This window comes from Stegostoma tigrinum, chromosome 11 (genome assembly GCF_030684315.1).
Source record: "Stegostoma tigrinum isolate sSteTig4 chromosome 11, sSteTig4.hap1, whole genome shotgun sequence".
Classification (NCBI taxonomy): Eukaryota; Metazoa; Chordata; class Chondrichthyes; order Orectolobiformes; family Stegostomatidae; genus Stegostoma; species Stegostoma tigrinum.
In genome coordinates, this window is record NC_081364.1 from 51,927,843 (window position 1) to 51,941,925 (window position 14,083).

A 14,083-nucleotide genomic window follows, 5' to 3' on the forward strand; every position below is an offset into this window, starting at 1 on the left:
CTGCTTTGCAAGGTAATTTACAGAGATTTCAAAATTACACCTTGCTTGTCCTTTTAGAGGCAAGGAAATGTGGAAGAATTGCTCAGAGATAGTAGTATATGCTACTTATTCAGTTATTCTTAATTGTATTTTTGTCATTTACAGTGTCGCAGTTTGTGTGTTTCAGATTCATTTTGCTTTTTCTCCCAATTGTGCCTCCTTTTTCTTGTTTACGCTGTTAAATTGATTTCACAGATAAAAGATTGGAGATCAAGGCTGCTGTTGATTGATATTCTGAATCATAGCTTGTTGGAATTTTAGCAAGCTGTCAATTTCTATCTGGTTTTCTGATTGATTTCACTTGCACTGTGTTCACTCAAATGACCTTTATTTTGATCATTCCTATCTTCCAGAAGCAATTTGACGTATTTTCTCCTTGTTGTTTCGTTTTTTTATTTGTTTGTGTAGCTATTCTATCCTGGATCCAGACTGTCAGTAGCTTTTTGATTTGGCCAGTGGTAGTCACTAACAGAATTAAGGCTTGCTGCCGTCGGGGCAGTGGCGCAAAAATTATGTCTGCCCATTTGGTGACCTTGTGTGAAATTAGAGTGCAATTTGCCTTTGGGGTTGTGAGGATTATTGGAAGGAGTGGTGGGGTGGTCGTGTTCGTGCTGAGATTTTTCAATGTGGGTAGGTGGATAAACCTAACTTTAAAATTCTAGTCTATTTTCAACCAATTGTTATTTCTCATACAAAGTTGGCACAGTAACCCTCACTATAGAATTTACCGGAAAATGCTTTTTATGCATTGAAAAGAATGGTCCATTACAATTTTCCTTGCCCACTCCTTGGAAATAATGGTAAGTAATGGTATTTGTTTAGATAGTTCTTCAAATAAATGGAGGAGTGCACCTTCATTTTAGCTCCACTACTCCACAGGTGACAACATACAAAACCAAAATTCCAATTACAAAAATATCACATTTTCAATGGAAAGATCTATAACTGGTTAGCATATGCAGTTGATAATATAGAGATATAACTGTTTATTCGTCTGAGCAATCCCATATGCATACACGAACACAAGTAGACGTGCACATCTCGGCGTCCTCTCTCTCTCATTCACTCACTCACTTTCTCTCTCTCAAGCTTATGCATGCACGCACACACACACGTGCACACATTTACTTCAGGATTATTCTTGAAGTTGAAAGCAAATAGAGTAGAAAGTTCTAAAGTTTGTCACTTCAATGTTCCGGCTCATGGTTATGTCATTAATCCTGTGTAGTTACTTTAGAATCTTGGCAGATGCAGTTTGCTCAAGAGAGCTCAAGAAATACAATTTTATTGTTCCTTCAATCACTCTTTCAGATGGTTGATTAAGTTTTACCCTGAACTCAACAAGAGGACTTTTTCAGAAAATTGGAGCAATCATCTGAAGAGCCCTTCCTGACAAGCTTTGCATTCCCCATACTCACCGTACAAAAGCACTGTCCATCCTGTCACTGTTCAACCAAGGTCCAGTATGGTCTACAACAAAGCTAGGAATTGCTAATCATGTGACTTCCAGGAAACTATATTAAACAAAATCTCAGTGTTCATATTTCAACAATCTCTTATAAAGAGACATTCTGGGTACTTCCACAAACCTGAAATAAACCCATTTGTTCACATCTTTTAAAATTTAAGTCCTCCAGAAACAATGAAATATTAAGTGTCTTTGTGACAGTGTGGAGCCACAATCTCTCATGCACTGATTACCATGGTCATTCATTCAGAACAATCACATCAGCAATCAAAACCAAAACAACATGCCCTGAGGTCAACATTGAAATATAAAGTAGTTGAATGTGAAGTTCATGATGTGTTTTAATGCAGTGCGGTTTAGTTAGAATCTTGTGACCCACTTTGGCCAATAAAAGTAAGTAGTGAATGATTTTACTGCCTTTGACAAATGATGTATATATTGTGAGTGAATATGCTGTGCTTTTTAACATATGTGATGAATATATTTGCTATGACTAACACAGATCTAAAGTTAATTAAATTTTTATTGTAAAAAATACTGCTCTTCAACCTTGTATGAATAACAATTAAGTTGCAGATGAAAAAATGGGATGCACCGATTCTGTTTCTTTTTCTGTAATAAGACTCCGGTATTCAATAGGTAACTCAAGGAATGTTCTGCGGAAGGCTCACAGGACCCAAAACATTAACTCTGAATTTTTTACTAATAGATGCTGCTGAGCTTTTCAAGCAACTTCTGTTTTTATTCAATAGGTGATGTTTTCTTCTTTGGTTTCATTCTGATACTAATCAGTTTGTCAAGATACTATGAGATAACAAGGTGTAGAGCTTCTTCAGATGAAGGGTCTAGGCCCGAAACATCAGCCTTCCTGTTCCTCTGATGCTGCTTGTCCTGCTCTGTTCATCCAGCTCTACGCCTTGTTATCCGATTCTCCAACACCTGCAATTCCTATTATCTCTGTCAAGAGAATATGTTCCTCTGTGTTAAGCTACCAGAATTAAGCATACTGAGTTTCCTGCACCATCCTCAGGTCTGCCGAAGGTACAAAATTTATAGCTAGCCATCCTGAAGTACTTGAAATGCATATCAAATTATTGTACGGTCATCTGACAGAAAAATTACTTTTGTGTTTTAAATGTTGTTTTATTTGCTGATTAATTATAATTCCATTATGATTTGGTTACTATGATGTAAGATATTGTAATGTGGTGATTGTTCATTTTTTTATATAAGCGAGACTCTGTGGTCGTTTAGTACAACATGCATTTAGCAGCTAACCTAGCTAACAATTAAGTTAACTCAGTCAGTTTAGTGATGCGATGACGGGCATATCAATCATTAGAATTCATGTCACTTTAGCAGAAATTGTTAATTTCTATTTGCAATGTGATTTGTCATTCTTAATGTGTATAAAGATCATGTCATTCATCAGTAGCATAGTTACACCATAGATGCAATGTTAATTATAATAGTAACGTAATTATTACTGTTAGGTTTCAGTATTCAGGAGAACATTTCTGTCCATTTCATTAATGTTTGTGTAATTGATATCAGTTAGGCTTTTCTAACATAAATATTTTTCAAATTTTTTTTTTGTACTTTACTAAATAGTTATTTTCATCTATCTACAGAGATTGGGGTAATATTTACAGTCCCCCCATCATTCTGCCCAGTGAACAACTAAAAGATGGGAAAAATGCCCTTTCACCTAGACGACCTGCAGTTCTTCAGGATATTGGAAGTATGAGAATTTCATGCATGTTGACCCTGATAATTTTGCAGAACAGATGGATCAATATACAGTATTGAAGAAGAAAAGCTTTAACCTCTTGTTTTCTTTTAGCAACATTAAATATAGATTTCATGTGGCAGTCTAAAGAGGACATGAATATAGGGAGTTGGGGTTTCAAGCAAATAGATCTTTGAATGTAGGAGCAATATTGAAATAGTTATTCATCCAACTTATAGGATCTTGAGCTTCATGAAGGGAAGTATTGAGTGCAAAAGCAAGACAGTTATGCTGAACCTTTCTGAATAGTCCACAACTCAAGTATAACATCTAGCTGGGGAAGTGACAGTGGGAATGATCGAAAGAGTGTCTATTCTTGGAAACAACACAGCCAGATTAAAGGTGAGAGCGATACCCATTATTGTGGAGAAATCAAAAGAAGACTAAGGAACTGAAGAGTTGAAAGAAAAATATCCTGGAACTTTTCTAGACTGTGTGATGATAAGATCCCACAATCATAAGTTAAAGCAAGAAAGGAAAACCAAAGAGAAAGACAAAGGAGTTGAGGTCCAGTTAGTTGACACACTGTTTGATCAAATGGTAAAGGAAGAACTAGGGTAGAGGATAAGGCAGCGATGTTTAGTTCTGTAAGGTTAATTGAGTTACAACAAAAAGATGAGATAAAAGATTTGTATCATGAAGCCTACTTGGAAAAAAAGTCAGAATATATTTCAGAATGTTATTACCTTAAGGATAGAATTCTAAGGCTGAAATACAGACCTTGGCAAGTTCGTGCAAAAGAGAAATAGGCAGATGTTCACCTGATTGTGTTACCGGTAGCATACAGACAAGAAGTATTATGGGTAGCACACAACTTACGAGCTGGACTGGTTTTGTGATGCAGTGCGGGGAGGGGAAGAACTGGGCCGGTTTTGGGATGCATTGGGGGAAGGGGACTTTTATACCCCTCCCCCCACCGCATCCCAAAACCAGCCCAGCCTGTCTCTGCTTCCCTAACCTGTTCTTCCTCTCACCCATCCCTTCCTCCCAACTCAAGCCGCACCTCCATTTCCTACCTACCACCTCATACCACCTCCTTGACCTGTCCATCTTCCCTGGACTGACCTATCCCCTCCCTAACTCCTCACCTATACTCCCCTCTCTACCTATCTTCTCCTCTATCCATCTTCGGTCCACCTCCTCCTCTCTCCCTATTTATTTCGGAACCCTCTCCCCATCCCCCTTTTCTGATGAAGGGTCTCGGCCCGAAACGTCAGCTTTTGTACCCCTGAGATGCTGCTTGGCCTGCTGTGTTCATCCAGCTCCACACTTTGTTTTCTTATAATGATGGTTCATTTTTTCTTCAAAGGCACATTGCAAAGTTGTGTATAGTACTTGTGGATTGAAAGGCAGGACATTAGAATTTGTTTGTAAAATGATAGGGGGTGAAAGTACATGGTCACTTTAAAAGATGATGTGTTGTCTGGACTTGGAGAATTTTTTTAAAAGTTTACAGATGCACAGAGTTCTCAAAATTGAAACATTTGTATCAAAGGCTGTACGGTCAGAAAAAAAACCTGTGTTTTTTCCAAGGCAACCAGTTTGAATATCAATCAACTCATTTACACCAGGTACTTCTAAAATTAAAACCAATCAATTTACATTTGATGGTTTTGACAACCTCGGACCAATCCCATTGTAAGAAATTGTCAGGTCATCAACGCTATAAAGGAAGCCATTATTTCAAAATCGGGGTGAGAGCAAACTGCTATTTGAAGAGAAACTCACTGGCTCTCACAGAAATCTCTAAGATAAATAAATTGTTACTTGTTGATTGTAGCGTGACTGTCAGGAGATCATTTATTTCACCTCTTCTTTGTAAAAGATTGAGAGATGAGAGGCAGTTTCTCCCACTTTCACATTTCCGTTAACAGATTACAAAGTGAAACAAGTTTCTCTGAGGGTTTTGATTTTACTTATCAGAGAGGTGTTGACCTCCCCTCTCTAACACCCTTCTTTCGGAAAGATGTTGTTCAACTTGAAAGGGTACAGAAAGGATTTAGAATCATAGAATCCCTATGGTGCAGAAGCATGCCAATCAGCCCATTGGGTCCACACTGTTCCTCTGAAGACCATCCTGCTCAGACTCACACCTGTACCTTATCCCTGTATTTTTCATGGCTAATCCACTCAGCCTGCACATCCCTGGACACTGTAGTGTTGCCAATCCATTGAACCTCTGCATTTTGGACTGTGGGAGAAAACAGAAGGACCCCGAGAAAACCCATGCAGACATGGGGAAAATAGGTAGTCACCAGAGGCTAGAATCGAACCCAGGTCACTGCTGTTGTCAGGCAACAGTGTTAACCACTGAGCCACCATATCTCCCTTTACAAGGATATTGCCAGGACTTGGGGGTTTGTGTTCTAAAGGGAGGCTGAATGCGCTGGGACTTTTTTTCCCTGAAGTATCAGAGGCTGAGGGGTGATCTTCGTTGTTTATAAAATCCTGAAGGGCATGGATAGGGCATCGGTTTAAGGTAAGAGAGTAAAGTTTAAAAGGGTCCTGAGGGGTAACACTCACGCAGGAGGTGATGTGTGTATGGAATGAGCTGCCAGAGGAAGTGGTGGAGGCTGGTACAATTACAACGTTTGAAAGCCATCTGGATGGGTATATGATAGGAAGGATCTGGGGGGATATGAGCCAAATGCTGGCAAATGGGATATCTGGTCAGTGTGGACGAGTTGAACTGAAGGTTCTGTTTTTGTACTATATAACTGTATAACTCTGTATGCAAAATATTTCTCATTATTGCTGACTAGCTTGCTTCTGTAAATGCTGAGTGGATTTTTTTTATGTTTTGTTGAAAAGCACACAGACAGGAAAAGTAATAAACGTGGAAATTTGACTGTATAATTGAACTTCCATTGAGGATATTTCAGCTGACTTTGGGAGGCCTACCTCAAACAGCTCTGTGCTTAGATGGATCAGCTTGACATTGCAGTTTATCTGTGTAAATTGCAGCAGTCTGTGTCTGTTGGATACTGTACAAACAAGGTCACTTGTGGAAATTTTAGCTTGAGTGGCAGCAGCTGTCATCCTGAGAAAGGAAAACAGATTGCTTTCCTGTGGTGTCAGGACCATTCACTGGATCAGTACAGACACTGAAACAAATGAGATACTTGATTTTATCCCAGTATGTATAGTTCAATTGCTACTGTCTTTAGAAGTAAGATCCACCAATGAGAGGTTGCTGTAGTATGTCCACAGAATATATTGTAGCACATTGCCAAGATTATTTTCTTAGCACTTTTCTGTTTTGCAATGTCTACCGCTGAAAAGAAGAAAGCAGCAAGGGTGTGGGTACGCTGTTAAGACAAATTGCCTCTGAATCTCACATCATGTTAACTTGAGCATAGACTGCTCTTGTTTCATTGTTACTGGATCAATATCATGGAACACTGTATGGACACTGGAGCAGAGAAAATCCATTTGGTCACTGAAACTGATTTGTAATTTGATAAAATCATTATAATGTGTGCCCTAATTCTGCAAGGCTTCATTTGCCCCATATCCCCTAATGTATTTGGCTAACTACTATCTGGTAATCTCAGTTTTGAGATTAGCAATTTTGATAAAGGCATAGAAATGTGTTTCAAGACTTCAAAATACCTCAGGGTTTGGATCATATTCCTAATTAGCTGACTTTATCTCAATGACTGATGTCATTTCAGTCCCTCAATATGTTGCTGTTTTGTGACATAATTCCAATCATTATCCTTTAAATAATTTTTATTTTAAATTTCTTTCCTATTGTGAGGATTGCTTTACAAACACTAGACATTGTCTGTGAGCTGTTGATAGGTACTAAGCCAACCCTCCAGTCTCTGTGCCTACATGAACTACAAACTCAAGTTTATAAAAAAGACAAACATTTATGTAGCGCCTTCTTGACCACCAGACATCCCATACTGCTTTACAACCTTTTTTTTCAAAATGTAGTCACTGTTGTAACACAGGAACCACAGTAGACCATTTGGAAATAGTACCTCTGAGAAACAACAAAATGATCATGACCAGCTAATCAGTTGTTTAGATGTTGATTGCAGGGAGAATGTTGTAAAGTTCACCAACAGTGATCTTCCCTATTGCTTGAAATGATGGCTTTGCTTCTGTTAAGTTCAGCTGAGAGAACAGATAAGGCCTTGACATAACACCTCAGCTGCAAGATGGCTTTTAGTGTATCACTCTTTCAAATTGGAGTGTCAGCAAGATTTCTGCACTCAACCTTGTAACTCAAAGAAGAAAATACTGGAAGTTGAATCTTAAAAATATTGGAAAATAAAAAGCATCTACTCAATGCGTTTAGTTTGGATGGATTGATAGCGTTGGAGGTGCTTGGCGCAAATTTGAACAATCTTGTTTTTCATGCCAGTGAGTGAATCTATTATGTCCACTTTATTCTTATTTTCTTAGCCAAAATTGTAAAAAGAACCACAAAATGCAGACATTTGAGAGAATGGATTGTTTTCACTTGTGCCTCATTATCCTTTTACGTTATATTTGTTTTGTCTATTATTTGACAGATGATACTGCAAATAATGCTGAAGATCAAGATGAAGTACTGGATCTGTTATATGATCCTTGTTTGAATTGTTACTTTGATCCAAAAACGGGAAAGTACTATGAACTAGCATGAGTCGAAGATTGAGACTTTTGAAGCAACATTTGTTGCATGGCTATAGCTTGGGTTTCATGAAGCCTTCAACAGCGTATCATTTCAAAGATGCCCCTGAAATTCATAAAGTCAGATAAAAATACTTCAATCCAAAGCAAGACTGAATGATGTTGAACTGAATGTAACCAGCTTCTGAGGTCTGCCGCAGCATTTCAGCACGCATTATTTTTAATTATAAAGCACTGTAACTGGACATATTCTACAGTTCTGTACATGTTTCTTCTTCTAAATATGATCTTGAATGCTTGTTAGTACTTTTGCATGCACTTGCTGTCTAATTTGAACCATGTCTTATTTTGAAACAAGGAAATATATTAATAATTAACAGATTATTGCATTGTAACTAAATTTGTAAAATTTAGGAATTAATTTCACAGATATTATTGCTTCAGAGTGAAAAACTTTCAATCGTGGGCAATTTTCTTAAGCTAGTGCAACGGGTGTGGATGGGTTTGTAATTTCATGCCAGTTTGCTGACACCATCACGTACCAAAGCCACTTTCAGGAAGGCTGGATCATGTTCCCCATTTGCAATTAATGAGGCATTTGTTAGGTTAATTGAGAGCCAAATGATCAGATGCCAATTTCCTGTCAGACTGCAACCCAGTGTAGCATTAGGATCGTTGCACATGACTGAATGAAGCTGCCCAGCAGCAGACCGTGGGACCAACACTGCAGGACTTCCTGCTTCCCTGACTACAATAGTGTTCTAGTAGCTATGACCATTTTTTATTACAAATATCTTGGAAGTGCTCAGGATGGAGGTTTCCTCTCCCTTAAGCTGACTTATGTTGCCTGACTGGCCCTTTACAATGTGATGTGAGGATACCTATTGGATCCTGATGTCAGGGTCCAGACCCAAAATGGAAGATTCTGTCCCTTATGTTTGCTATTGGTCAAACATATATTAATGCAGTGTTTACACTACATAGACATAAAATGTAGATTTGATCCTGGACTGGAGACTGGTAACCTCAGTAATGTAAAGATAACGTATTGAACAGGGGTTCAACACAACCACTATAAAATGGTCATCAAGAATTGACTGTATAGTCAATGATTTTGCCTGAGGTCCACTCGAAATGCAGCTTCATTGGCATAAAGCCAACATACTGCAGTAACCAATTGGGTTCCAATTGCAGATCACAAGTATGGGCCTGAAGCAATTCAACTGACACCGATGCGAAACCAGCCTCTGTAAAGTATGCTGAGTTGGAGAGAGTCAACCTCTCAACAGCGTGTCCTATGAAATAAATCTATTGAAAAAAAAGCTTCTCCAAATGAGGATGGCCCCAGCAGTAACTGGTTTAAAGCTAAAGACCCTGCTTAAATGGATAGAACACATAGGTTCCTAAAAGAAGTGAAATAACTTCAATGATGGACACATTTGAGAGCTGACAGCCTCAAATTCACAAGTTGGTTATAGCAAAGTTTTGTGCAGGTTAAGCCTTCTGATATACTAGTTAACATTGTGCCTGAGTTAGGGAAGCAAACCACAACCCAATAGCATTATATTTGCACATTTTATAACCATAAACCCTGTGGATTTAATTAAGACTGACAATGTTAATGGAGATTTATGCAGAATTATGAGTTGTTTTCTACTGTTAACAGTGACAAACAATACTGATTCAGAACTGTCTAAACTCACATCAAATAAGATATTTTACAGCCAAGACAGAAAGTACGTTGCACAAATGTGAAAACAAAATTCACCGGAAGCTGCAAATCTGAAATTAAAACAGGAAGTGCTGGAATTATTCAACAGGCTTGGAAGCATCTGTAGAAACAGAGTAAACATTTTCAGTTAATGATGTTTTGTCAGAAGGCAATTTCCTCCTGTGTTAGTTGGCTGATATTAGATTCCAATTAAACAACACATTGTATTTTAAATTCTCACCTTATTTTCACTTTGATCAGTGCCCTTGCCCTTCTCGATTTTTAATTTCCTCCAGCACCACCACCCTCTGAAATATCTGTAACTAGTTTTGGAATCTTGAGAAATCCTGATTTTACATTGTCTGTTTTTAGTGGCTATGCATTCAGCTGCCAAAAAAAACACCTAATGCTTTGGAATTCCCACTTTAAACCTTGCTCCCTCTCTTTGTTCCTTAAAGATCTTCTGTTAAAAAAAAACCTTTGGTCAAGTATCCAAACATCTTTTTACATAGCTAGATACTGTGCATTTGTAAAACAATTTGAACCATTTTATGTTAAAGGCACAATATGAATACAAAATGTTGTTACTGTCAATTTGTGTTAGCTGCAAACTCCTTACTAATTTACATTCAGGTGTGATTCCATGTTTGCCACTTTTTACTCTGAGCTCAAAAACTTTGAAGGCATTTTGTGGCCGACACTGGTACTGTTAATACCTTTGGAGACAGGTTGAACCTCAGCATGTCCACTCTTATTGTAAAAAAGAACTGAGGGAACCTGGCAAGTGTACTTACTGTCAAATTGGAGAGCAGCCTAGCTGCAAAAAATAACATCTCCTACTCCTTAACTGAGCCTCTCCCATTTCCTTATATTAATGAAAAATAACATTAAAAATGAATTTAATTTTAGTCTAGCTGCTCATTGTTAAGAAATATGATTTGCTATTGAAATTATGAGATTCGTAAATTAGATTGTTAGAATTTTTATACCACTGGATTCCTTTCCTCAGCAATTTGGATGTGGAAGACCAATGATTGAAACAATGTTTCTGGGAATAGAGGCGAAAGATTTAGAATTGCTTTCATCTATGTGCTTGCAACTGTTTCTGAGTAACTAATTCATGCCTTTCATTGAAGAGCCATGGTCTGAAAGTAGGTCATTGATCAATATTCTCTGCTCCAGGTGGCGTGTAACTTGACAAGGCAACAGAACATGGACAAAAATGTAAGGCTGTTTTTACATCATGTCAAAAATACAATAAAAATACAAACGTATATATTGTATATGTATTGAAATTGTTGCTCATAGTTTTCATTTTTAATTATATTCTGGCCCCCTTTGTCAATGATCAAGTATTGTTGCCTGAATGGCATCTAAACAGGTATAGGTTTCAGCTAATGCCATTCAGTCATCAGACCTAGCAGGTATGTGGGAATGTATGGAGTGACTTGCCCATGGGGAAGAGTAATTGTTCTTTTTGATCACTCTTCCTGATATGTGTACCTGCTGTGCTCTACCACTGCCAAAGAACTAGATCTTTCATAATGCCCTTTTTCTTTCTCTCTGTAACCTGACTGTTTAATATATTTGTGCTCATTCAATTTCTTTTGAATCATTTCTGAATTCAGTACTCTTGTTGATGTGTAATGTCTCTGGCTTCATCAGAATATTATTTTGTTATGGCTTCATTTACTTCTGCGTATTTGTTCATCTTTCCTCTCTTAATATAAAGGTTGCCTTCTAAAGGCAAAACAGCCCTTCTAAAAATGAATCCCATTTTTTAGGTTAAATGGTCTATACGTAAAATGTACAGCAACTGGCATGATTGCATGTATTTTACTAAATAAATTTCATCCCTGCAGTGCTCCACTTATTTCAAGTTGATGGACTAAAACCAAATATTACAGTTGGCACCAACGGTGGGTTAACAAAGCTGAACTGCATTAGAACTAATATGTTATGCCATTTGCTGCAGGAAATCTGAAAAGTGTTTTGTATTCAAAATTCTTTAAATGTGTTTTAGGTATTTTGATTTATGATTTAACATTTAAAGATTTACTGTTGTTATGTGTTTTCATAATTTCTGGGGAAGGGTATACTCTGATGATAATTATATTCAGTGAAGTATTTTTCCATTATTAAAATATATTCAAATTTTCTCCAAGCTTATGAGCGGGTGTTTAACACTTACTGTTGTCACAAAATAATAACCTTTTTAGACCAGTGGAAGATCAATGTATTATTTCTGACAGTTTGTATGATACAAGTTTGTCATGTTTTCATCTCTACGTAACATTTTTTCTTGGTAAGCTAGCACTAAACAGGAAAAGCAAAACTTAACAGGAAATACAATGCTGTAAATTTTAAGTAGTAATGGCATTGAAAGTGCAGAAATTGCCAGCAGGAGGGCAGCATGTTGGTTTAGTGGTTAGCACTGCTGCCTCACAGGGCCACGAACCCAGGTTTGATTCCAGCTTCAGGTAGCTGTCTGTGTGGAGTTTGCATGTTCTCCCTGTAACTGCATGGATTTCCTTCGGGTGCTCTGGTTTTGATCCACTATCCAAACATGTACAGGCTAGGTGGATTGGCCATATTAAGTTGCCAATAGTATCTCGTGATTTGCAGGCTAGGTGGTTTAGCCATGGGAAATGCAGGTTTACCAGAATAGGATGGGACTGAGTGGGATGTTGTTTGAATAGTTGGCGTGGACTCAATGGGCTGCATAGCTGGCTTCTACACTATAGGGATTTTATGATTCTTTGATATGATAGTTCTAATCTCCTCCATTGGCAGCTGTTAAAGTCCTGTCAGAATGAAATCAAGTAGAAACATTGAGGCTGATGAAATCTGACCCTACTAAGCTATTTGTCTTGCTGGAAAAAGCTTTAAGATGTATGATACCACGTTGAATGAGGAATAAATATTCTTTCAATGGTATGTTGTGTTTATGAATAGCATCACTGTCTCTGAAAAACTAATGTTGTGGCATGTATCATAGAATGTCAAATTTCTCCATGACAAAAATACACATTTTTATACATTCTTTAAGAACTTAGTTTATAATATTTGAGCTATTTATCTTATTCTGATGTATAAATCCCAGTCATTTATTTAATTCTGAGTAAAATTTGAATTAAAAGTGAAAAAAAAATGCACTTTGCTTCCTGGTTTGCAATCTGTGAGAATGCCACTATATGTTTGGTTGCTTGAATTGCTCAATAACAACACTTGCTGTACGCCTGAATACCCTCCTGGTACTACACCAGCCTCAAAGCAGGAGCAAATTACTGCAGGTCAGACAGTATCCCTAGAGAGAGCAAGCTAACGTTTCAAGTCTCGATAAAGAGTCATCTAGACTCGAAACTTTAGCTGTGATAAAGAGTCATTTAAACTTGAAACATTAGCTGGCTCTGTCTGCAGATGCTGCCTGACCTGATGTGATTTCCAGAATTTTTGTTACCACACTCAAAGTAGCTACGGGAAAGGGGGGAATCCATAACATGGCAAATGCTTGACCTTTGTGCACAGCTTAGTTCAAGATAAGTAAGGATTACCATCACTTTGCCACTGACCATGAAATCCAGGCTATTTTTTCTGTCAGTATGTATGCAGTTGTAGCTTGCAATTTCATCCACAGAGTGGTTGATTCAACCTAATATTTCCTTTCAATGTGTTACAAATTGCTTCTGAAAATTGAAGAATAGTAAACCTGTAAAACAGCAGTAAAGCTTCAATTTTCAATCACAATAGGAGTCTTTTGATTTGCTTTTCATACTGCTGAGATGCCAATAATTTCATGCCAGAAGTAATTTAGAGTGCAGCAGATTTTTCTTTCTTTTCATTATAGTTCAATTTATTTAGAGCTAAAACATTAGTTTCAATGTTAATGTTCAGATTATACCAAAATTTGTGTTTTGAGTAAATTACAAACTAAATATAAATAAATTCTTATCTGACAAAAGAAAATCATCCAAAAACTGTAATGTTTAACTTGTCTGACCTAACAGCAGCTGACCCAAAACCTGATTTCAGAGATTGATTTGGTAGTAGCTTCATTCTCAAAATATAGCTTGTTGCTAATGTAAATATGTCTGAGGAGTCATAAATGGGAATGAACATGATGCAATCATTGGCAAACATTCCCACTTCCAACTGTATATTGGAGAGAAGGTCATTGATGAAACAGCTGAAGATGGTCAGGTCTAGGACACTACCCTGAGGAATTCCTGTAGAGATATCATGGAGCTGTGATGAGCACAGCCATCTTCCTATGTGTCAGGTATGACTCCAACCCTCAAAGAGTTTGCCCTCCTGATGTCCATTGATTCCAGTTTTGCAAGGTCTCCTTGACCCCGCAATCAATCAAATGTGGCCTAGAAGTCAAGGGTCGTCACATTCACCTCACCTCTGGAATTCAGCTCTTTTTTTCCATGTTTGAACTAATTTGTAT

The 14,083-nt window shown here is 37.6% G+C and overlaps 1 protein-coding gene across 2 annotated transcripts in view; it reads left to right on the forward strand.

Moving 5' to 3' along the window:
- Positions 1 to 14,083, forward strand: part of cfap20dc (CFAP20 domain containing) — a 356,705-nt gene that overhangs the window by 300,117 nt on the left and 42,505 nt on the right. The window contains exons 15-16 of one of the 2 annotated variants that reach the window (XM_059649948.1): positions 3,139 to 3,248; positions 10,816 to 10,857. In XM_059649948.1, coding sequence (XP_059505931.1) covers positions 3,139 to 3,248; positions 10,816 to 10,826 — 121 coding nt within the window. In that variant the 3' untranslated portion in view covers positions 10,827 to 10,857. Of the gene's footprint in view, positions 1 to 3,138; positions 3,249 to 7,822; positions 10,908 to 14,083 lie in introns of those variants that run through there. The other variant, XM_048548271.2, reaches the window with a different exon arrangement.